Below are 26,576 nucleotides of genomic sequence, written 5' to 3' on the forward strand. Positions count from 1 at the left end.
GCTGCGGCACTCAAACAGGAAGACAGAACCGCGAGGCTACACCGAGCGATTCTGGGAGTTGTAGTTTGAACCTAAAAAGTGTTTCTCAGTTCCTCTGTCTTCTCTTATCGCACGCCTTATCGCCGAAACCTTTTTTATTCGGAACTATATTAATACCTGTTATAACAATAAGCCCTGATTATTTTTGAGTAAAGATGTGAGTTTACTTCAATACTCCAACTGAAGACCAGCTATTCAATAATCACCTTTGTAATAATCCTTTCTCAAATCTAATCTTCATCAAATCTCGAGACACTGTTTATGTTACTGTGTGGTGTGGTGATGATGAGGAATATATGATAGTAGGCTTAATTTTTTTTTCTCCTCATTTTTTAGCACACAAAAAGAAAACAATCTCACTGCAACATTTTCAGCTCAGTTCTCCTGAGACCTATAAAGAAAGGTTGGGAAAGGAAATAATGTGCGAGAGAGCGAGTGTCAGTGAGTTAATAGCTGACCCCTTTTAGAACATACAGTAGTGGATTTTGCAGGGCTCTCCTGCCCTGTATCTTTGACAATCTCTGCTGTACCAAAGAGACCGGGAAAGTGTATTGATCCTGAAGCAAAAGGAGGTCGATCCCCAGAAGCTTGGACCCTGATTGATGTGCTGGTGGACTGAAAAGATAACATTGTGTGTGATCTTTGTGTTTCTTCACAAAAGAAAAATGCAATTGCTGTGTCATGCAGGAAGCATTGTTTTTCTTTTGAAGGTGACTAGCTTCCCAGGTCCAAGTTAAAAATTCTGAAATTTCCAATCTTCTTCCCCTACCCCATCAGCCCTATCAAGTAATCTACTGGGTTTTATTTAGCCAGTATTGCAGAAGCAAGGCTGTTTTCTTTCAATAAAAGCTAAGTAGTTGCTCTGGTTTCCTGACCAAATAAAAGTGCAACAAGGTCATTCTAAATGCTGCATTAATGCAATAATGTGTAATAAATATGACTTGGATAGCACTTAAAAAAAAATGATACCACAGCATTTCCAAAACAAATTTTGGATTTTTAACACACAATGCATGTATGTGGTTCTTAAAGCAACACCAAATGATGCAAGCTAGTAGAGCAGGGCGATATGGCCAAAAATATTTATCACGATATATATTTGAAAATTTGCGATAACGATATAACTGACGATATAATTGATGCGAGACAAAATACAACTCCACAACATTACTAGCGCAAAAAGACAACCTTCCATTTATTTTCACTTAAATAAGAAGCTGGTTTTTATGTACATTAAAGCTTCATAAAAATGTAACAGTGCAAATGCAAATTCCTTGCTGAAAGTTTAACCAGAAGGCATTTCCAGTAGAAATGGGCTGACATATCCTGAGCATAACCATATATAATATCCACTGAAGTTAAAAAGAGGTGCTTTGCAACATTAAACTGCAGTATGCAGTAGTATTTTTCGGACCATAAGGTGCACGGGATTAAAACGCACATTAAGCGAAACAAAGCAGTCAGATAAATCAAATTTTATTAAACTCATTCTTCTTGCTTCCTCCACTTCTGTACCATTGATTCATTAATGTTGAATTCTCTGGCAGCTGCTCTATTCCCACGTTGTTGCAGTATATTAATGACTAACCTCGTATTGTGGATGGATTATCTCAGTTGTTCTCCTGACTGAAGTTTGGTCCGTTTACAGCATCCTGCCATGCGATTGCATTTGTCTCTAACTATCAGGAACTTTAACGTTAACTTTTATAAGTGGAAAAGTGTTAGTGTTCGTCCTCCAGCTTCACTGTTTATGTTATGCTAACATAGCTGTGTCGCTAGCGATTACGTAGCACATCATTATATACCAGCTAGCCCAACTTCAGTAACCCTACAAACGTCACTGCTGTTTAGTTTCCTGTCTTCATTTATGTTGGAAGTGATAGCAGAGCTGTACGTTTGAATTTTTTCAGAAATCTCTCAGTCAGAACATGCTATATACATTATTGCTAAGGATTGTCTTATTGCATTGGAGTCACACTGGGTTAAATATGTACACTTGGGTTTTAAGGGGTATTTATTATTTTCTTCTTTTTTGGGTTGTATGGAAGCCCCAAACGCAATTTCATTGTTCTTGACAATGACAATAAATAAATACTACTACTACTACTATCATGCTTAGGTAACTAGCGAAACTAGCGAGCTAACTTCCGCTAGCTTCCTGCTAACTTCTAACTCTGTTAAATGTAATAAATTTTGTTTTAATGGATGCCTGGAAGTTAAACTTCATAGTTACACCTGGTAGGGCAGCAATGCTGATCGTTTTATTAAAGATGAAAGAATTTAGACAGTTTTTAACGCTCAGTGATGCTGCAGTGTTCGTTTGAACTGAAGATTACGGAGTTTAGGACCCAGATGACGGCCGCTTGCATGTTCTGCAAAAAAATGTGCTTTGTCGTGTATCTGACGGACAAACACCAAACCAGTTCCACATCACTGAAGTTGCACCATTTTTACAAACCAATTCTGGTTCATCTGTTTCACTCAACAATCGGCCATGTGCGTATGAAAACAAAGGCACTGCGCATGCGCGTTTTACTCATATTCTTTCGCATACTTCCTTTTCCTATCGTTGCCTAACATTATACCGGTATTACCGTGAACGGTATAATATGGCCCAGCCCTACAAGCTAGACAAGCTATTTAGCAGAAACATACTGTTTTTGTGAGTAAATAATAATGTCCTTGGCTCAGTATCTATTTAAATTGCATTTTCGGATTCTAATTACCAGATGAGTCACTGATAATGAATGATAATAGCTGTACTAATTATCCTGAGAAAAATTCAACGCAAAGATTAGAAGGCTGGTTGAACAGAGTAAGCTTATTTTCACATCTCAATTACACAACTTGGAATTTTCTAACAAAATGTCATCTCTGGGTGATTAAGAAGAAGATGTTTCTTTAGCTACCTGTTTCCATGGGAATGCGGAGGTGTAGGAGGGTGGGAGAGTAAAACACTGAATCTATATTTCACCTCATGATTAATTTCAAGATTTCTCACCTTCAAACAAAACACGAGCTTCGCATCATCGAATCATCTGGTCTTTTCTGAGCAGACCACTCACCTCTGCAGAAATTAAACAAAGAGAAATTGAATAAAGATGGAACCCCAACTCCACTCAAACATCATAAGGTCAAGGTAAAGTATTAATACTGTGGGGGGAAAGGCAGCAATAATATAAAGGTTAGAAGAATAAAGAAACACGAACTTTTCTATTTGTGTTCACCTTTATATGTTGCTGGGATTGCCCTTGTGTTTTGGAGCTCATCTTGTAAGGGGAAGATTTGCTCTTTGATGCAGCATGTTTTTCAGTCAATAACAGCAACATTGCCCATTATCTTGGTGCACCGCTGCGAATTTTAAAGCAACAAATGTTAACTAGCTCACATAATTGCATAAACCAATGCAATGGTGCAAAAAACAAGGTGGGTAATTATGGAGATTCTGTTTACATCTAGCTGGTATTAACATATGAAACAACTAAAAGGACGATAGACATTGCATTTTCATTCTGCTGCATATGGTGAATGACTGAGCTATCAACAATAAATTAACCAGATAAGCAAGGATCATTATTGCTCTGCATTAAAGTCAGTTGAAATGGTACTAGTCCTTGCTACAATAATGCTGTGGCAGAAAATAAAAATGTTGTATTCAGCTAAATTTGTTAAGCACTTCTTTCCACATAACCTGAGGCACTCCACAGCACGCCTTAAGGGTGCTGCTATACATTGTAAGTCTTTATTGCATTATGTGTTTGTAGTAGGCTTGTTGTAGTGGTGAGAAATGCCTCCATGGGCAAGGACAAGACTAAATACATTCTAATACTGAGTCAAATCAAAGATGATGGAAAAGGTAGGTGTTATTTTGCTATGTGATATATTTTAAACCCATAGGAGCTACCAAAGTAGGTACAACAAGTCAAATCCACTGGGTTGATTTATGCCAAATGCCTCACAGCTCCAGATATCAATCATATATATATATATATATATATATATATATATATATATATATATATATATATATATATATATATATATATATATATATATATATATGGTAGGAAGATTTTTTTTGAATGAATTCTAGCAAAGGGTGTGATCTTTGTAATACTGTCTGTCATCATGGTAAACTGTTTTATATTAAGAAATAATGTATTTGATCAAGGTTTATTTTGTGTAAAAGGGCTGAATGAACCCTCTGTGTATATCAAATTTCACACTAACATCAGAGTATACACAGCCACGGTTGAATTCCCAAACAGATTTTCATTGATTTATGTTTGTACATCTGCGGCATATGCATTCCAGAAGACACAAAAACACCAAAATCGTCAGGAAACAGATTTATAAAGACTGTATTGTGTTATTGTGTGTATATAATATATCAGGTTTATAGGATTCCTATGAGCTGTCATTCCTCATAATAGCCTCTCTTCTGGAGGCATATCAGATTTCCAGCTATAATGTAATGTTCTCCAAGGCTGTATGAGTTGTTGAAATGGATATGGTAGGTATGTATTTGTCAAAAAGGAACTATACAACATGTGAATGAATAATAATTAAAAAAAATTAATTAACCCTAGCTGTTGATTTCGTTATGCAGTAAATGCTCATGTAGAACCCAAAATTTGACATTTCAGCGTTTCCAGCATTTTTAATTCGAGCTGATTAAAACACACACACACACACACACACACACACACACACACACACACACACACACACACACACACACACACACCTTTTGTTTGTTTCTAAAGTCTGAAATGACCCCCAGAATACATTTTTTTAATACCTAATTTGAAATGATTCAGTCTTTTTCTTTTTAATCTTTATTTGATAGGACAGTGGAGGGAAAACAGGAAAACTGTGAGAAAACCTATGGAAACACATCCTTCGGATGGATTTCAAAATTAGCCATAGCATATGCTCAACCTAGCGAGATGAACCGGTGCCCCCGTTGGACTCTTTTTTCAACTGTGGGATGACAGTCTTCAAGAGAAAATGTTGACTGCTTTTATTACATTAATGGGAACTAATTAGCCTACTTTGAGGTTTTCCCTGTCTATTCAGGGATGTTCAGAAAACAAATAGTCGTAAGGAAAATGAAAAATTAACTACATTTATAAAAAATACTACGATTGTTTACAAGATGTCCAAAACAAATCAAGGAAAGACAAGATATTTATGAGATTATGTTAAAGAAACACATGTTAGGTTAATTTGTAATTCTAGGCCTTGAGTGAGAGGTAAATAAAGTACTTAAAGTGTATAGAATTAAAGGCTGTATGAATGTATGTTTAAATGGGGCTTGTAGAAGAGGTGGGCGGATCAATCCAACTATCGAAAGTATCAATACCAACCCTGGCACTTGTATTGGATCGATACCACTGCAATAGGATTATGCTTGTTTCTATCCTCTAAGTTCAATATGTAGCCAGTTGTACTGTGTTAAATACATGTGTTTTTTGGAAATGAAAAAAACAACAACCACCCCTTAAAATATGCACAATGAAAAACATCTGTATATTATGTGTTGACTGTCACATCTATCTTATTTATAGCCTACATCATATTTAAACAACAGAAACTGACCCAAAGTGCTTAGAGACAGGCACATTTACACTCAGGGCTCCAAAAAACCCCCATGTTTCAAAAAACATTACAAATTGAAAGGTATGTTTTGTTGTATTAACTAACGGTTGTGGAACGTAATCATGCCCAGTAAATCACAATAATTCAGTAGTTCAAAATTTGAGAATTAATGATGATTAATCTTATAGATAATGACACACTGCTCTGTGCTATAGAAGCTGCCTCTATAGGTTAAAAGTACTGTTATGGTTATTTGCATGTGCTGGCCTTGTCTTTACAAAATTTGCAGCACTAGCTTGTTGTCTAAATGTTTTGAGTGGTTAGTAAGATTAGAAAGGGTCCATATGACGCTAATTTTGTGCTGTCAACTACTGACACAGTATGTTGTCCCAGATATATATACACTACTACAGTTACAATACTACAGCGACACAACTGACAGGAAATTATGACAGGCAGTGTTGCGCGTCACTATCCCGCGCTACCACGTGAAATCAATAACCAATGAAAGTCGCTGTTGCATGGCCGGATGACGCTTCTGTCCAATCAACTCGCGTGTTCTTCAAATACGTCGAGTTCAGGAAGCGCTAAGAATCCCAAGCAGTGGAGAAAGTGAAGCCATCTATACCTGGCTTGAAGTGAACTGTGCAAAAATAAAAGCAAATTGCACTTTTGTGTTATTACATGTGACACAGATAACTGACATTTGTTAACGAGCTGCCGTTTGACTATGGGAGCAAACAACAGCACCCGCCGCGTGTCATTTGAATCAGACGAGAACGACAATGTAACGGTGGTGAAGGGCATACGGGTAAGTGATATGATGGACCTTAGTTGAACAGGTGTTACATGGCTGCCTTAATCCAATGCTGTGTAATCCGAAAGCGTTCTGGAGTGGAAGTGCAGTCTTATGCTATCAAAAGTGCTACGTGGCTCAAATGACGCAGAGTCCTGGCAGCCTGGAAACTTTCATTTATTTTCATTCATTCGTGAAGCATAGAAGAAGCAAATGTGTGGTTAGTAACCCCTGCAGTTGCTTTGAGATTTAGTCTGAATAAACTTTTTATGGCTTTTTCGGAATGTTGACGTCACTTGCCTCGTGCTCTCATGTCGGCTGCAAACTTATGGCTGCGTTGTGGATAATAATACCACTGATCAGCTGGTGATAAATATAGAGCAGAGCGGATCAGACTGTGGCTCTATCTATTATTACTCAGTTGTTAAGCCAACGTGCCGAGACTAGTGTTATTTTGGTGCTTATCTAAAAATAATAAACACAATGTGTAGATTTCTATACGAGCAGCAACAACATAGTTAAGCATTTAAGGAATGTACTTATTTCTTATCTTACCAAGAGCTGCATGAGAAGATTGATACCATTTATACTTCAGAACTGAAAACTGAATCGCTGAGTATGAAAACTGAAAATCAGGAAAACCCATGCCAGTCTATCCACCCCAACAGTATAAAATATCCCTAAAATTCCCACTAAATACTCTATTAACTTTATATTGTGTTTGCGTGAAATCTATAAATAAAGTGTGGTATTAATGTATACTTTATTGATCCCCATGGGGAAATTCCTCTCTGCATTTAACCCATTCACCCAGTGAAGCAGTGGGCAGCCACTGGGCGCCTGGGGAGCAGTGTGAAGGGACGGTACTTTGCTCAGGGTAGCCCTTCAGTGGATTCAAACCCCTGACTTTCCGATCATGGGGCGACCACTCTACCTACTGAGCTATCCCCCACTAGCTTTATGCATTTATTGTGATATCATCGTAATTTTTCATCTAAGTGTTCAACTTTTCTTCCACTCTCCTTTGCAGCTTTCTGAAAATGTCATTAAGCGCATGAAGGAACCTGCAGCTCCTCCAACACAACAACAACCTGCTACCACTCCATCACCCCCAGCAGCTCCAGCTTCTCCTCTTCAGCGGCCAGTGCCTCCCCTCTTTGAGCCCATCACCTCCTTTCCTCCTCCCCCTCCTCCTCTTGTTGAACCTGTTGCACCTCCAGCTCCTCCTCAGTCTGCCACAGAGTCTGTGGCTGCACCTCCACCTCCTGTAGAAAAGGTAACAGCACCCATCATTGCTGACATAGTTCCCCCATCTTCATTTCCCCCAGCTGCTGCTGTTGCTGCCGCTGGCGTTGTTGCTCCTGCTGTTGAGCCTGTAGCAACACCTTCTCCTGTTCCTGCTTCTGTTTTTGCTCCTGCTGATCCCCTGCTTCCTTCCCCCTGCCCTGCTCCAGCTGTAGTGGAAGTAGTCGCCCCGCTTGCTCCTCCTCCTCCCCTCGTAGGTGAACAATCACCTCTTAAAAATGAATCCACTGCTTCCTCCCTTCCACTTGCTCAACCTGTTGCTCCTCCAAATGTGGCTGAACCCTTTACTCCTTCATCTGTAGCTGAGCCTTTATCACCCCCTTTTCCTGTCAAGACTGAGCTGATCACCTCTCCTCCCCTTCTTACTGACTCCGAACCCCTCTCCTCCCCTTCTGTTTTCGAGTCTGTCAACTTCATGCCACCACAGCCTGCCAAGCCATTTGTTGCACCTCCCTTGCCTGAATTTAATGCTCCTTGTGAACCAGTTGCCCCTCCTCCTCCTCCTCCTCAGCCCAAAGTTGAACCAGTGCCCAAGTCCAAACCAGTCCCACCACCTCCTGCTGCATCAGTTGGTGAGTTTTTATTCCAATTTTCTTTAAAAAAATCATTGCTGGTAATACAAAAATAAATATATAAACCATGCTATTATTCTCAATGTCAAGAGTGACCAAAGAATGTGAGGAAGAAGGAAGCTGATGTGGTTTGATTAATAACTTAAACAGCTAGTTAATCCAAAGATCAGACACGTGTTCCAGTTTTTATAGATTTATGCAGTTGTAATCTTTGACCTATGAAGCAGCAACGCAAACTTCATTCTCTTCCCTCTTACAACCGATGGAAGTGTACTTATAACAAAACAAAAAAATCAGTTGTTTTTGGGAGTGACTCATTTTATTATGAAATGTACGGGACGCTCTTTACTTGTATGCTTAACTGCAAAGCCAAGGCTATGTGAGCCTCAGCTGTCCAGCTACAGTGAATTTTAATGATGTTTATTGTGTGGGTGTTTACTTTAAGCCACCTTAAGCTTTTTGCCTCCCAACTTTTCATGCAGATTGTAATCAGTCTTAATTTAAAAAATGGGCCCCACAGTAGCCTCGGTCATATTGTGATTCATTGCCATCCCCTAACTGTTAATGAAATGATTAATTCTAACTTGTACTAATGCTAATAAATTGATGCTGTAATTAGTGGGCAATGATTCTGCCTCGTCCCTGTAAAGCTCAGGCTGTCATAATAACTCTTTTACCTTCGTGCAGTTTGGAAGTAAAATAGTGAGGCTAAACTCGTGCTTTTTACTCTTGTGGCTTTTATTAATATTTCTATATTAATAATGGATCAATTGACACTTTATTTGAAAGAGTCAACTTTTAAGAAGCCACAGAGAATAATCATGCAGTTTCCCTTTGCTCTACCATTTTTCACGTCTATGTTTTGGTATTCTGGTTCATTCTCACCACTATCATCTGTGACTATTTTTTAGCAGAGAAAACTTTCAAGGCCCTCCGTGTTCAGCAACAGGAGACTGCTGAAAATTGTCACATGTTAGTGAACATATTGTATCATAGCTTCTTAAAACTCACAGTATGAAATTCTCTTTGAATACTAATGTTGCTCTGTGTTTCCTGGACGTTGAAAAGGGTAACCGTTTGTTTTAAATGTCCCAATATGTGGTCAGTATTAGGCTTTCAGCTTGCTTCCAGTGCACAGCACACAGATAATGAAGGGATAATTGAGTGACAGTCAAAATGTGTGTGTACTGCAGAGGTGTGGACTCGAGTCACATGACTTGGACTCGAGTCAGACTCGAGTCATTAATTTTATGACTTTAGACTTGACTTGAAAAAATGTTGTAAGACTTGTGACTTGACTTGGACTTTTACACCAATGACTTGGTACTTGAATTGGACTTGAACCGGTTTACTTGAAAAGACTTGATATTTTACCCCAAATACAAAATTTAACATGCATATTATATAGAGATTGAAAATGTGACGTCATTCACGGGTAGAACCGCAAAGGATTCTGGGAACTCGTGGCAAGCGGTACTAGCGCACGCAGGCTTTCAATTAAAATCAGTTATACAGCGATAAAAAGAAACACAAGAAGCCGTTGTATTATTAACTGCAATAGCCGGTCGCATGACAGCCACGGGAAGCCGACGGGTAAAGAGATCGGTTGTTATCGGATTACCTCGTTGAAGAGAAATTGTTCGAGCCATGTTTCCGAAGTAACAAAGAGGCGACGGGTGGCCTGGATTGCAGCCATTCAAAGACCAAATATAACGTCCCAGAACACTCCAGCTCACAGGTTAGTCTGCTCCAAGCATTTACACAAAGGTCAGTGTTTTTTAGTAGTTAATACGTCACTTTCATAACATAACTGGTGATATAGGTTACAAGCAAGTCTGGCGCTGAACAGAAATTGTCGCGCTATGCTCCTTTATTTATTGTGCATAAATAGTGAATTGTCCTGACACAATATTGCGTTTCGCTTCTGTTATTATGGTACATTGACAAAAACATATACTTTTATTCACAGGATAAAACAGGTTTTTTGTATCACTAATTGCCCAGTACGATTACAGCATACAGTATTATTGTCACTGCTACATTTCTGTAACGCGTACCAGAAATTATTTCCACTACTAATTAATTACCGTTGAGCTCAAAGGTCCTATTAATAAACGGTTAACGAATGTGTATTTATGACGACGATTTGTGAGACTGGTAAACTTATGATACGTACGATGGTCTTTACTTTCTACACGGTGCATTTCAAGGTCCTGCACCCATCCGTCGGTAAACTGTACCTGGGCTTGTTGCAGTGACCTGAAGTTACTAAACTTCATGAGTGTGTGCACTCACTCCAAGAACCGTATGATTATAAATATGCATATAAATATGCTACGATGAGATAGCTGACTTCATCTAACTAGCAAATGTTTTCCAGGCTACGTTGGTGATACAGTTTTTTTTAATGTGTATGATATTTTTGTCATGCGATTTTAAAGCCGGTCCTACAACCGCATCCAAGAATAACATGCAGCTTATCTCAGAACTGTCGGTGAAAACTATTCTTGGAGCTAGGTTTAATTGAGCTGCATTTTAAAGAGGTGCAATTTCACAATTTGTGTATATTTTCTAAGTTAACTATTTTGTCATGTGTTGAGAAAAACACAGATTTTAAAATTACATGGTCTAATATTTACATTTAGCATAACTGCAACATTATTTTTTCGTTGTTTTTTTTTTTTTAAAGACTCGAAAGGACTTGAAATTCAAAGTTTCAGACTTGTGACTTGACTCGGACTTTTACACCAGTGACTTGAGACTCGACTCTGACTTGCCTGACATTACTTGAGACTTGACTTGAGACTTGAGGATAAAGACTTGAGACTTACTTGAGACTTGCAAAACAATGACTTGGTCCCACCTCTGGTGTACTGTCTCACCCACGGAGCTAAAAGCTGACACTCTTTCCACTTTTCTTTTACTCAAAGTAAAGTTTTAGCCTTATTGTCTTGCTAATGTGGGCGCATGGCCCTTATCCCTTGACATTTGTGGCAGAGGACATTTGAATGTTACTTGTTCATTACGCAGAGCAGAACGAGCCGTAGGTGCAGATTCTTTCGAGGTTGGCATCCAGGGTGTGGGCAGGCTTCCCCATCCTTGACTGTGCTCAATCAGTAAGGTAATTAAAAAAGGCCAACTTATGCCACGCCACACTGACTCCAGTGATTAAAACGACACCTCCGCAGTTTCACACAACAAACCTCCAGGCCTCATTAAGGGAAGAAGGTGGTTGGAGAGTGTGTATGTGTGTTACATTTCTTTACTTTGCAACTGGGCTTCCATGGTATGACACAGAATTTTGTTTAGCTACATAAGTAACATAAATGGACAATGTGTAATTGCCACTGTCAGTCTTTTGGGTTTATTGTGGTTTAGTGGCATTTACAGTACCGCGCAAAAGTCTTGAGTCACCCCTCATTTCTTTACATTTTGCTGTTTGGACTTTTTGGAGCCATACATTTTCCAGAATATTTTTTAAGCAACTGACCTATAAATCATTCAAGCATAAGAAATGCACCTAACTCAGTGTTGCGTCTACACATAAAAGACAAATTCCCAGTTTTAAATTGTTTCTTAGACACTTTGTTACTAGCCGCTTGTCACAAAAACACATTTTTCCCCATTTCTTTAGATGATTCGTCAAATGATACCAAATATAACACTGGATTTGGTGTGCATGGTATGGTTTAACCCCACCACCACCAAACAAAATAATAAAAAACCCCAAAGACACTTGTCAATGGAGGATAAAAGAGGCCGGCCTAAAAAAAAGTAGCAGAGGAACAGTATCTGTAACTCAAGAAATAGAAAAAGAAACGGCAAAGACCTGGAACAGAATCTGAGAAATGCACCTGGCACTTACAATAACTGATCTACTGTTCACCATCATCAGAAATGGCCACAGTGGCATGTATTCAAGCGGTCAGGGGAGAGATAAAAAAGTGAGTGTCTATAGCCATCTGTAAAACATGGTGGAGGATCTGTCATAGTTTGGAGCTGGGGATTTTCCATCTGTAAAAGCATTCCTGTTTTGGGGGTTGGCTCAGTGTTGCCCCTCTGGTGGACCTGTTGCTAATTCCACTAACACCAAAACAGCTGATTAATAACCCCTTCTGCTACTTAACAGACCAGATCAAAGTGTAACTGACTTCATGCAATACACTGACGAAAGATTGTACTTTTAATAATTTGAGCATTGTATATTATCTGTAGTCTCAATCAAAGATCACAGTTGAAAGAAAGGTTTGACAAATCTGTAAACAGTTAGATGATCCCTGGTTAACTAGTATTAGTCTAGATATTGTTTTCATCTATAACTGCGAGCTGTAGATGGTTTTGAAGTAAATAATTGTTAATAATCTTAAACTGCAGTTCAGTGGAGAAAGGTTTTCATCAATAAACTACTTGATTTGCAAACCTGAAACTTTAAAGTTGCCCCTCTAAAGTTGTTGTAGTAATTAAATGATCAATGTAATTTAAAGAAAAAGGCAGTTAGCAAGTCCTGCAGTCCTGAAGTTATTGTTGTCTTCTAATTTTAGAGCCAGTCATGCCCAGACTAACAATTTCCTGCATGTGGATTTTGCCTTTAAAGCATGCAACACTGATGTGCTTTCTACTGTTCTTTTGTAGAGTTGTGCTGCTTTTGTACCATCTCACTCTGTTTCTTCTAGGCTCAGCCTATGATGTTGAAATCGGGGCTCTGTAGGTACAAAACCATCTGTTGCAGAAGATAGGCTGCAGATAGCGTCGTTATTTATGATGCTAGCAGGATGTTTTCGTTCTTTATCGTGGTGCAGAATGAATTTGGAATTGATCAGATGCTTCTCTGATGTTAGCACATAACAAGGACAAAGTTAAACTTCTTTAGTACACTCGAGAGTTCCAGCACAATCCGAAAGTTTCCCGCAGTGCTGCATGTTCCAAGCAGCTTCCACATTGTTAGTCCAGGCTTTGATTCCCGTCAGCCTGAAGTCACATAAATTGCCTTGGAAAAGAGTGGGAATAGTGCATTTTCTTTTATTTTTATTATCAAGATGAATAAAGTTATAACTCCATTGTTTGCTCTAATTAGTTTTTAGATTGAAAGATACATAAAACAATAACTTAACTTGTATGAAGCGTTGCTGTCTACTGTTTTCACAGTGGTCACCTGTCTGTTCTGGGACATTAATTTATCATTTCTGATGTCTTTCCATTTCCTTTCATTGCTCATTAAGTCTATAAATACTAATGTGAAGTCTGATAAGAAGCACAGATCTCTTGGGACCGATAGAATATAGTCCTTATGCACACAGTGCAAAATAGTGTTTGTTTTGGCTGTATTAACATTTTTTTAATCAATGTATGTGGCTGCCTCCTGCAGGGTGTATTAGTCATACAACAGCAATGTGCGTCGACCTCTTTGCAAGGTCACCACGAGGTACCGAGTTTACAGAAGTATTAAAAGAGTCGAGAGGGAAAAAAAAGCTAACTTGGGATGATTGATTAGGCACGCTCTTTTTAAGGAATAAGAAAAAAAAACAGTATGATGAATGTGAATCTTGTTAAAAATGTTGCAAAGTTCAGCCCAATCCTCAAAGGGTGTGACCTTAATGCGGCGGACATTGATTATGCGCGTCCACGAGAGTTGGGTATCGAGTGAAGCACTCAGCAGGTCGGCTGTCTCTAAATCATGGCCTGAGTCAGTATGTGTGCGCTGATTACACTGTAGTCAAGGTTGAACCTCCTACACCTTCTCCATTGTGCTATAAATATTCATGTGCCAGAGCCCACACACTGCTCTGGACTAATAGCCTGCTAAAGATATCTCCCAGGTGAGGCAAGGAGAATTTGGTTTGGGGGGGGGGATTACCGTATACATTTGTGCATAAATGTTATGTTTTTCTTGTTGTCTCTTAAAAACGATCACTTAGATCGTGTCTCATTGCACAAGATTTTGTTAACAGGAGTAAAAGAGAAAATCAGATGATCCGACTTTCACCCGATTGCCGGGGCTGCTTGTTTCCTCTCCACGTTTTCTTTTCTCCTCCTCCTTTTTCCCTATTTGTATATAGTGAAAGGTGCACAGTGATTCGACTAAACGCGAGGTAGAAACGTGAGGAAGTGGTAATGTTACAGATTATGCCCTCCACGCGGGTCCTGGGGTTAATGAAACTTCTGATGAGAAACGCAATTTGCCTTCGTCTATTATCTCCACTGCCAATAGCCCCGCGCTCCACCGCCTCGCCTCGTTCTCTTTTGGTTTTTCCACAGGGTTTAGTGATTGGTGGAAATGGGAAGGAGGGGGACACGTCTAAAAAGATGATGAGTTTTTAATCTTTTTAACATTTACATGTCCTACTCAGGATTGACACGGGCTCTGTTGATCTGGAATTGTCTCTGACCCCAGCCAGCCTCCCTCAAGGACCCCAGACAGTGTTTATCATATCAGAACCTGTTCTCCTGCCGACCCCGCTAGCAATCTGAAGCTTCTTTCTGTAGGGCTGGAGAGGATGTGGTGATAAATGAGGAGTTGCTTAAGAATGGCTGAACTTGGAGGACTTTTAAAATCTTCATAGTGCACTACTACAGGGTATATATATTCAGTATAAATGTAAGATATTCTAAAGGGCAGTTGATGCTGAAACAGAAGCCTTACCTTTAAAGTTCATAAAGACAGAGCATGACCTGCGACTTTAGCTGCCAGTTTTGATATCCAGTCAAATCCAGCACAAGGATAGACATGTTTTAAATTAAGTATTAAAATAAAGTATTTTGAATTGTTGACTCGCTGTTTTAATACGCCGTTTTAATACAAGAGGAATTCCCATAGGTGATTTAAGAAGATGATAAAACACTTGCATTTTAGGTATGATGGTGTCCTGTATCCAATCAATATACAGGGAGTGTTTCTTATTTATTTTTATTTGTTTAGATGCTCAGATATTTACAGTACTGTGCAAAAGTCTTCAGCCTGTACTATGGCTGTCAAGCTGTGTTATCATTGGCATTTTCTGTAGTTCAGCTAAAGGAATGGGAACAGATGTGTTTTTTGTGACAGGCTGCTAAGTGCCTAAAGATACAATTTTAAAATGTGTTCTTTGCAAAGTTGTCTGTTACGTGCGGGCACAGCACTGGTTCATTCCTTGAGTTAGATACCTTTCCTATGCTCGAATGATTCATAGGTCAGATTGAAATGGTTTAACAAAACAAAAAAATCATTCCTGTGAAAACGGTCACTTTACCGTGTGGAGTATATTTGTTTTTTTCTTTTGTTCCGTTTCATTAAAATAAATCAGCTCCTGAAAACATTGTCATGTGAAGATTCTCTGTGGGTTCATCATATTTAATCAGTTATTTGGTTTGTTGTTGACAGGAAAATATTGAGCAGGTCATCGAACTTTAAGGTATAAACTGTTGATTTCTATTAGGAGTCACAGAGTAACTGTCTACAGTCTGCAAAGTCAAAGATGACAAACTGTGCGGTCATCTTTGTTGACCACATCACAGCATTAAGGTAATCAGAATGAATGGCTAGCCTGACATTACAGTAAATATGATATTGATGAGAAATATTAATATTGATCGCTGAGTTGCTGGCTCTCGTAGTCAGTAATGTCCCATGTAACTCGAGTGTACATTTCCATTTTCACAGGATTTTTTTTGTGGGTAATCTGAGTCTATTTCATAATAAATCACAACATCACAGCATATTTCGCACCGTATTTCAATACCTGTCGTAAAACATAATTAATACGTGTTACTTGGCAAGCCTACGGCAGAGCCTCTGTGAGGATTTCAGACCTACAGGTTTGTCTCTCCTCTGCTGGTCTTAACAGAGTTGTAATTAGACTCTCCTCCGCAGTGAGATCAATGGTGCTTCTGAGTGCAGTCAAACATGATGGATATTACTTTCTCACACTGTGGACAGTAGGTGACAGAAGCCTCTGCCTTTAAAGATATGCTATGCAGCACAAAAGTTGTCAACTGTCAGTCACCGCCTCTGTTTGTTCTCGTGTTTCTTCTGAAGGCCTGTCAAACTGAAACTCGCTCTATGGGACTTATTCATTCGCTTTACTGTAAGTAAAGAGGAATCCTCTGAAGGTAAAGAGATGGCCCACGTAGTCACAGTTTGAGCTCATGTTATATGTTGTTTTCTGCAGAGAAGACAAGATCGTTCAACTTCTGGTTTGTGTGTTTTTAAAGCGGGTAAATTAGTACGAAGCTGCTGAAGTACTGAAATTAGATTTCAGTATCCATGGCACGAGTTGCACGAACTACAGTAATATCTTTGTACAGTATCAGTATCATGACCTTCTTGTTGTTTTTACGTCGCAGCACGGATAACAACATTGTTTCACACGCACAAGTTTTAACTGGGAAGCAGAGGTTTGGCTGAGCGACATTTAAAACATTTAATTACTCTGTTGTATTTTAATCAGGAATTGTGTCTTTGGCTTTTAAACAGAACAATGTAAGTCGTGACGGGCTTAAATTTAAATCCTAAGCATATGTTATTTAAAAAAAATTCATTAAAATTCACATTGAAGTGAATAAGGCAATTTGAAGAATTGTTGGCATTCTAATGCTTAAGGAAATGATTAAGGAATCCAGTTGCTGCTAAATCCATATGTTGGACAGATGTGAAATAATGATTATAATAATGACCTCAAAACATGGCAGCTTTTTAAAATGTAAGATTTGGTTTAAGACTTTTTTTTCTTGTTTGTTTCACTATCCCGAGATGGCAAATGCAGAACGGCTGGGTATATTTCTGCTCTTATTGTTTTCTCCTAGTGTTAATCTGATTAATCTGGAATTAAGTTTGCCTTTCCTGTTGTTACCACATGTTTTCAGGTAATAATAGACTCTGACAATAGGGATTATGCTATCTAACTAATGCGTTGTGAGAGTAATCTTGACAGACTCAGACACCCCCCCCGCCCTTCTATCACTGCAGTGGTGCAGCACACTGCATGGTGCTTCTGTCTTCAGAGCACGTTTCGGCCTGGTCGCTGGCTGGCATCTTTACTTTCATGCTTAATTACCTGCCAAGATAAACCGCCGAGGACATGGAGTCATACACGTATGATGTCCATGACATGAATATATGCAGACGGGGTGGCATGGCGCGAGTGTATACACTGCTTTGTATGTGTTTAAGCCGTATGTGTGCTTTCATTTTGTTGGATTAAGTTTGTTTTGTGACTGTTTTTGACACCAACTACACATACAGACTGTAGGGACCAAGCTTTCTGTGCCAAGTCGCTGCACTCGGTAAACACTCTGTAATAGAGCTGAAATTCTGACAAAAATAAAAGTGGCGAGAACTACTTTATTTAAAAATAATAGTTTTAGCCACTTTATCACAGGGTTTCAATGTATTTTTTATTTCTTTTTTGGTCTGTATCCTATCATTTTGGGCTTTTTGTTTGCAACCACAAGACATTTGTAGACTTAATCTTTACGGTGAGAAATTATAGTCTTTAATTTTTCATTAGCATAACATCTGTCTTCATTTCTAACATTTTGAAACCAGATGATTAATTCATTCATCAAGCAGATTAGTCAGTAATGAAAATAATCATTAGTTGCAGCCCTGCCCGACAACAGTTTTTTGTCTTTAAGCAATTTAGCAACAAACTACTCCGCTTAGACAAAACACAGCGTACATGCACTGAATCATTACTGGTTAAATGTTGAATCTGAACTGCACATTTACTGATTGGTGCAGCTTTTCATGTCCACAAACAGCAGCTGTTTACTTGGATCTCTTATCTTTAACTCGCTTTCTTTGTCTCCTTTTTCTCTTTTTCTGTCAAGCCGATGAGGAGGCCCTGAGGAAGAAGATCGCTGATGAGCTGTATAAAGACTTGAAGCAAGAGAGGGCCAAGGTAGCGCAAGAGCTGCAAGCCTGGTGAGATTAACGAACAGAAATATGGAAAATTAGTCTTTTTTTGTTGCCTTATTTTTGATTGATTGCTCAAATTAAGATTCTTGTTTTTCCTTAAAGTCAGAATTTTGGATGTTCCCTGTTTGTTGGGTATTTTGTCTATTCCCCCACCACCACCACCTTCTTCTCCTTGTGGGCCATGACAGCTGGAGTTAAGCTACTGCAGTAGTGTCAATTTCTCTTCCAGGTTTTTATAAGAAAGCTCAGACATTTTCAGATGTAACCATTTTTCACTTTCATTAATAGTCAAAAAGGTCAGCACCAGTCTTTCCGTTCCCCGCTGTTTCCAATTTACCTCTCTTCCGAAGTGCATCAGCACTTTTTTCCCCTCCCTGTGTTTCGCCCCTTCTCTCATTCTCTTCTGATCAATTAATCATGTCTGAGAAAGGGGGGCGCTATCCTGAGATAATTTCCTGGGTGTTGAGTGGGTGATTCATTAGCCCTTCCTGATGAAGAAACGCACTCTTCATGTGAGGGGCACATTCCAGTCTCCATCTCTCGCACTCCTCTTCTCCACCCTCCTTTTATTCCTTCCCTTCTCATCTATCCTTTTCTTTTCCCCCCTAAAGTAGCAGGTGTACATACCATAATGTTGGATAATCGAGTTGCTCTCTTTCTTTAATGGGCCTGGATGATGTTGAATGAACAACTGTGATGAGGCTCTAAACACGCTCTTGTACGGTATTGGGGGGGTTGGGCAAATCTTTCAGAACACGAGGAGGTAGGTAGTGTTAGCCTGCCGATTAGCCTCATTTTTTTAGGCTTATTCGAGATGAGAGTGAAATTAACAAGTGGTTTTGAGAAATCATTTGTCTATTGATTTTCTTTTTCTTTTTCTGGTCATTTTTATGTAACTGCTTCCTGAAGCTCACTTATTGATGTCTGTTCACAGGAGTAAGTGCCTAAAAATTACGCCCTCCTAGCAATTAACTGAAATCATAGTTGGCTTTCAAGTCCTCAATTCTTGTTTGTGCTTGGCATGGGCTGCATTTTCTTTAGAAGTCTTAACTGAACTGGAATGGTAAACAAACAGTTACCCTCGTGTTAGTTGCATGTGTGCGTGTGCAGATTCATATTCAGATCAGTGTTTAATGTGGCCTTTTTTGCCATTTGCTTTTTCTTGGGTCCGTTCTTTGCTCATTATTTCTGTCCATTTGTATTACTGTCTATTCATGTTCCTAGTTAGCAGCTGGCAGGCAATAATACATGGAACAGCTTTTAAGGGTATTCTGGGCTTTGAAGAGAGCTTTTAAAGGGAGAACTGGCTAAGCAGTTAGTTCAGATTTCATAGGGATTATGTAGCATCTGATTCAAGCCTAGTAAAATCACATCCTGTTACATATTTACTCTACTTATGTGTGGCACTGACCGTGCCTTTTTGACTCATCAGACACGGGGACAGGTAGAAGAATAATCAACACACTAAGCACATTTTTAACTGGGTGCTGTAATAAATTGCCTTTAGGTTGTGACAGTTCAGAGACTGAATCTGCAGGGGAAACGGTCTTGAGTCATGGGCTTGGCCCCTCTGTTAAACTGTAACACAGACAGCAGAGGACAGAAGCGGTGCACCTGCGAAAGACATAAGTAAAATACAGTAGAGGCTCTTGCTTTTTATTAAAAGAGTGTTCTGGTGCAAGCATTTTTTAACTGCAGTGTGTTGGGTAACCTTTAGCAGCCTTCAGAGCTGTATTCACCAAATGGAAAATCTATCTTCATTTGGTGCACGGTGGGTGTTAATTTTAGAGCCTTTGACACCAAATGTTTCCTAGTGTAATCGGATTATAAAAGCAGTGTTTAAAAGGCAAGACTAACTGCAGCCAGTGGGGTTTGCAATGGAAAACAAATTTTCTAATTAAAAGGAGCCAGTTGAGGTGGTTCAAACAGCTGGCTAGGTTTACCTCTTGGGCATATCCTAGGTAAGATGTTTTGGGCATGTCTTACCAGGAGGAGGCCCAAGGGCAGATTTGGGATACACAGGAGAGATTATATCTCTTGGGTGGCTTGGGAACGCTTTGGTGTCCTCCTGGAACAGCTGGAAAAAGTTGCTGGGGAGAGGGAGCTCTGGGCGTCTCTGCTTCGACCGTCATCCGTCATTTGCGTTACGGTTGTAGATTGTGATGATCTTCCTTTCTTTCCTTTGTTTTGAATTAACATAAAGTCATACTAGCAGCACCTTCTCTACTCTAAATACATATACATTTTTATCGTTGCTGTTGTATCTCCTGACCTGCCTCAGGGCATTTGTTCTTTATCAGTTCAATGAAATAAGCTACGTGAACAGTGGAAGTTAAAAGCATATTTCAGGCCTGCTTATGGGGCAAATGACTGGGTGTGCATCCAAAGTTAGTGAGGGTGGTCTCGACCTGTGCAGATCCCAGTGGAAAAACCTGGAAACTATTATAATAAATGTCAAACCACATCTTTATTGATACATGCTGAGGTGTCAAAACTACTCATTGAAGGTAGAGGGGAAATCGTCAGATGTCATCTTTATGGGCAGACTAGTTAAAATGTTACATTAAAAGAAACAGACAGTACTTTTTTCTTTGTGCTTAACGCCATAGTTAAAGATTAAAAATGGCTTCCTCTTCTTTTTGTTAACATAAATTAACTTTGCTGGACATAAATAGATGAGCGGAACACATAGTCTTTTTCCCCCTCATCTGGGTTGTCAAATCATGACTAATTTGCTGTAATATTTCACCCTCTTACAGTGCAGATGTGCAGATAGTAACTACTTTACAGGTAGTATTATATTGTTAAAAACAAACGAGGCATAGTGAAGGTGGTCACTGCTGGATTGAAAGACACAGCGAGGACTCTGTAATTGTTTTCTTTTTTCCTCCTCTGGAAAATTAGACTAACAGGTAAAGTTGTGTTTTTTTTGGTGTGAAAGTGTATCAAAGCGATGCCAGCAGGACTGCCCGTTATCTCACTGCTCACTAGTTAAAGAATCCTGCAGTGAAACTGCTGCACCGCATGAATGCAGAAAAATGTAAGAATACTTGAGGAGAACGGATTTACACAAGATGCGTGATCCCAAAACGTCGAGGTCATATTCAATGCAAATAGTCGGTCAGGATGCCAGCAGAGTCGGATTTTATTCATATGATCTAATTAATTATAAGTCTTACAGATTCATTCAGGATTGAAAAAAACAAACAGAAACAGTCAAAAGCCTTGATGGATTGTCCTTTTTCCTGTGATAGCTACTTTTTGGTTACTCTCCTATTTCTCTCATTTAATATTGTTTCTTGTTTCCATTCTGCGTGGTATTCTGTTCAGGCAGATAGTTCCTGGGATATTCGAGGATCGGCGGTGTTTAGATTAGGCAGTATTTCTTGTGCTTGGCTCCGGGGCCGTAAATGAACTCCGGAGATCTGGCTTTGCATGTTTTGCTCTGGTAGCAGCCTAAACTGATTTGTTGCAAGGAGCGGGTGCAGGGAGAAGATTTGCCTCTGCCGTTTCTCTGTGAGGCATCAGAGCAGAACGACTCAGAGGAAAGGATGTGAGAAGGAGGGATGAGGGTAAGAGAACTCTTACACCAACCTGACTCTGCTCTGTAACGCTCTGCATCACTGTTTCATCCAGTTCTTCTTCTGTTTCAAGTTTTCCTCCCCGTTGCCATTCTTATACTTGCACTTTAGTCTTCCTCTGTCTTTCTTTCTTTTTTCATTCTCTCCTGTATCCTTTTTATTTATATCAAACTCTCAATACTTTTCCCCCACCCCACCCTCTCACCTCCACCCTCAACCCTCTCACTGCCACCCTCCCCATGCATCAAATGCATGTGTTTGAATCTCCAACTCTAACACTCAGAGGTTAGTTGTTACAAAACTTCTTCGCATTATTTCAACATGTAGTCAAGCAGCCTGTGTTGGCTTGTGCAATATAATTGCATGTCAGACTTTTGAGTGAGAACACTGACCTTCTCTCCGAGCTTCCGTCTTCCCACCCTGTTAACCATGCTGTCTATTAAATTCTTTATTGCTCCCAGATCAGACGCAGACGGTCTATCCTACAGATTCTAACATTTTGTTTATTTTTATCTTTTATCTTCACATCACAGACATATGCTGAAACACACACACACAAAGCTGGCACAACTTTCAAAAGACTTGTGTTGTGAGGTTATTTAGAAACAAACAAACAAAGGTCCTGAATTTGACGTGATTTGGCCCGCGTTGTTTCTGCACAGTAATTATATCCCAAATTGCATCCAAATCGACGACATTACTAGTCTGAATGCATTATGTACCGTTTCATCTTTATCACATTCTGTGAATACTGTGATGTAGCAACTTTGTAGTACTGTCACACCCACAGTAGTAATAATAACAGTAGAGATGATGAGAATAAAAGTGGTTTTCCTAATATTAGTAATCATGTATTTTGTTTAGCCCTTTTAAACAGAGCTCACAAAGACCTGCAAGCATACAAACAGAATAGAAACAGTACCGATAATGAACGACTGTACGCCCACGCCACATGCATCCAAATAATCAAACAGCTGCTAAGTTGATACTTTGAATCTAGCCAACCCCTTACACTGTAACTATCACCAGAAACTACCTGTATTATGACAAAAATAATATGGCTGGAATACCAATAATAATACCCTAAATGGACCTGTTATGCTCTGTTCCAACTCCATGTTTTAGTTTGTGCACTCTGCTAAAGTAGCTGTTTTACAGTCATGTGGATAAAGCTTTAGTTGTGAAAAACTATTAGTTCAGTTGCTTGTACACTAGAATGACATTTAGTAAGAATAACTTGAAGTAATAGTTTGTCTGTATGATTTTTATCAGGCTCCAACATCACTGTGGAAGTATGATTGGCACAGCATTTCAGTTTTCAGTGCTGAACTTCAGTTCATTGTAACACCTTGATTTTTTTTTCCCAGCCATTCTGTTGTAGATTTTCTGATGTCGTTGGGATCATTGTGCTATTGCATGACCTAGTTTGGCCCAAGCTTTAGTTGTCATACAAATGGCCTCACATTTGACTCTTGAATACTTTGGTATACAGAGGAATTCATGCTTGAGTTAATAACTTAAAAGGTGCCCAGGTACTGAGGTTGCAAAACTTTTTTTTTTTCACAGCTTTTCTGCGCATTGAAAGAGAAATTGCACACTTGATGCTCCAGACTAGTAAAATGATAAAAGGTCTGCCTTTATAGAAGTGGTCAAACTTGCTTTATCACTCACTTTATCAAGTGCATAGAAAAGGTGTGCTTAGTTTTTCCCAGAAAAGCATCCAGTCCTTCTGCAGTCCTTGGGTCTTCTTTGCTCACATCCACAGCCCTGTGTCTGAGATGACTTCAAAACTGGCATCATGCGGAGCCAATAGTTGAAAGAAACTGGTTGAAACTGAGTATTTAGAGCAAACCTGAAGTAGCACTTATTGGGAAACGTGCAGGTTAACAAGTGTCTTTAAATCAACCAATCTCGTAACGTACTGATGCTGATTTTTTTTTTTTTTTAGTGAACTTTGATATCATATGTATTTCTTGCATTTTAAAAAGCTGAGAGTATGTATGGCTGCCACTTTGATTAGGCCGCTCTCATAAATTGTAAAGAATTAAGTGTCTGTGGAACTTCTCTGTAAAATAAACTTCCTGTAAAAGTAGAACTCAAAAATAGTACTGCCAATGTAACATGTGTGAAACCTGGAAACACCTTGCAACAGTCCTTCCCTGCCCTGCCAAACAACCACACCAAATCAGCAGCTAGGTGGCAACTACACCTGAGCACTGAACCCTATACTGGAAATTCCTCAATAATTGCAGGGAGCATCTTAGAAACAATCTGTTCGCATCCCTGATAACTACTCTGACACCGAGAGCTTATAGGGCAGCACCAACTGTAAGTAAGCACCCTTACAGTTCTTTTGTTAAATAAATTCAACATGTCTTTCTCAGCATATCTGTATATGTGTGTGTGATGCAGTCATTTCAGTCTTTGATTTTCTGCATGATGAGATCTTTTCTATAGAGCTCTTTCTTTCAAATGATGCCTCTTGTAAAATTAATCATATTATTGCGAAACTACTCCTATCGCCAGTTTATTAGGCCAGTACCAATGCCATTGAACTGTAAAGCAACAACAACAAAAATCAGACATCTGGATTTCTTAGTATGGAAGCATACTGCTGATGTATTTGGTTATTTTTATTGAGTCTGTCCACTCTAGCAGCAAATCTAATATCTGTAGAATCGGTTTTAGGGAGTTTGGTTGTTAAAATGTCATTTCTAATATCATCCCAGTCTTTTAGCTTCATAAGACACTCCTGCACAGAATGATAAGCATCAGACCTCTGAACTTATTCTGCTCAGTTGGGAGTTGGAGCTCCGTTCACTTTGTCTGATAGGAGAAGAAATCAGGTGAAACTGAAAGTGTTAGCTACTGATGAGGCTTGATTGTAGCTCCTAAGACTTTTGCGATTGTGTCTTTATAGTTTTGGGTAAAGTAAGAGTGGGATAAGGCTTTTATGTTCTTTCTGCTGTTTTCTGCATTAAACCTCCCACGAAACTGATTGTCAGGGTAAGCATTTATATGTAACTCTGCTACAGTGTTTGATAGCACCCACTGTCAGGTGCGGTGTATGTGCGCGTTTGTGTGTGTCAGAGCGAGTGCATAGCTCTATAAAATATTCATAGCCAGCGTTCTGCGACATTATTCCTTACATCAATATTGCATCGGGCCTTTAAATGCTTTTGTTTCAAGGCACTTGGGTTGAGCTTGCACTGCTATGCAGGCCTGTCAGTATTCAATACTGTATTTAGACACATCTTGTGCAGATGACAGGTAGACAACAGGAAGGATTAATGGGTGAAGAGCTGAGGAGAGATAAGGATGATGACTAATGTTGAGTTAACAGGAGGCATGGATTTAAACTTTCCTTTGTTTTGATATTTGCATAAAGGTAATGATATTTAGCTGCAAAGTGCATTTTTTGAAATCTTCTTTCTACTCATTGTTTTCGACTTTTTGTTTTTGGAAAGTGTGATGACTACGGATGACTATGCACACAAAGCTTGCCTTTAATTCATTTCCAAAATCAACGTATAATTTTTCCCGTATGAACTGCCACAGATCTGATGTCTGCCAGATTTAAAAATAGTGCCCTAAAGAAGCGAAGTATTCCTTAGTCCATCTGTTCAAGGTCACCTCACGAATGTGGCGAGTTCTTTTCTTGAAAGGTTGACACAGTTCGACCCACTTGTGCTCTGTTCCTCTTCAAAATAATGATTCCTCAGTGGTTCTGACTTTCCATCTTTCTGTTTTTAAGGCTTGAGCCAGGGAACAATCAAAGCTCTGGTTACTCGGCCAAATGATTCCCTCTTTCTGTCCTGAACCCGGCCAAACATCATCCACTTATCCTCCAAAGACATGATATTCTTCCCTTCTCCTGCACTCTGTACGTGTTGTTTTTTTCTCTCTCTCCCTCTCCGTCTGTGGTTCAACCATTCTCTACCTCAAAGCCCCCTCTCTTCCTCCTAGTGTCAATCTTCTACAGTCGAATGAAAAATGCGTCCAATATCCCAGAGACAGGGCAATAATGACTGGAAAGCAATAGAGGTGAAGCAGACAGATAGCATCCTGCTAGTGATAGCAGTCTTTGCTTGGGTTAGCAGTTGTGAGGAAGTCGGTTAAAAAAAAAGATTTTTTTGCTGGGCTGTCTATTTTCTTGGCCCTCTTTCTTTCTTTCTTTTGTTCATATGGTAGCTTTTGATACTTTGTCAGGATCTCTTGTAGGTGATATGAATCGCTTACATTTTTTAGTTCACCTACTCCCATGGAAAAACAATATTTCATAGAACAACACAAACCACGCTATTTTAAAGTTTCCTTATCATCTATTGAAGAACTTATGAACCTTTTTTACATGGCAAATGGCAAACGTCTCATTGGGTACATTTTTACTGAATTCTATTCTCCTAAAAGTGTCGGACTTGTCATGTCCTAAATGTGAAATTTGTAGCTTTTAGTGGCCCACGTGACTGAAACCAAACCCTTTTTCTTGAGAAGAGTGATATTCAGTCAGTCATGTGTAGGGATGGGTACCGGTGTCCGGTGCCATGATGGCACCGGTTCTGACATAAACGGTAGTAACCAGACCGAAAAGCAGCGCACATTTCGGTGCTTTATTTCGGTGCTTTTTTTCCTGAGCTGTGACACACTTCTAGCCAATCATTTTACGTTTCCGAGGATAGTAGGCGGGCCCAGGTACGTACGTTCTTTTATGCAGAGCTACAGATTAAAAATGCCCAAGGCAAAGCGGTCAAAAGTCTGGCTGTACTTCACAGCAAAATATGCAAACTCAG

General features: G+C 39.3%; 1 protein-coding gene across 1 annotated transcript in view; it reads left to right on the top strand.

Moving 5' to 3' along the window:
- The first annotated feature begins 6,260 nt into the window (after window positions 1-6,260).
- The window catches only part of chchd3a (coiled-coil-helix-coiled-coil-helix domain containing 3a), an 85,756-nt gene continuing 65,440 nt past the window's right edge, over window positions 6,261-26,576 (top strand). The window contains exons 1-4 of the mRNA XM_085375925.1: window positions 6,261-6,451; window positions 7,467-7,712; window positions 8,253-8,313; window positions 18,118-18,211. Of these exons, the coding sequence (XP_085232051.1) occupies window positions 6,371-6,451; window positions 7,467-7,712; window positions 8,253-8,313; window positions 18,118-18,211 (482 nt within the window). The 5' untranslated portion in view covers window positions 6,261-6,370. The remainder of the gene's footprint in view (window positions 6,452-7,466; window positions 7,713-8,252; window positions 8,314-18,117; window positions 18,212-26,576) is intronic.

The sequence above is a fragment of the Diplotaxodon limnothrissa genome, linkage group LG17 (genome assembly GCF_057381915.1).
Source record: "Diplotaxodon limnothrissa isolate DT_005_m linkage group LG17, D_limnothrissa_male_GT1.1, whole genome shotgun sequence".
Taxonomy (NCBI): domain Eukaryota; kingdom Metazoa; phylum Chordata; class Actinopteri; order Cichliformes; family Cichlidae; genus Diplotaxodon; species Diplotaxodon limnothrissa.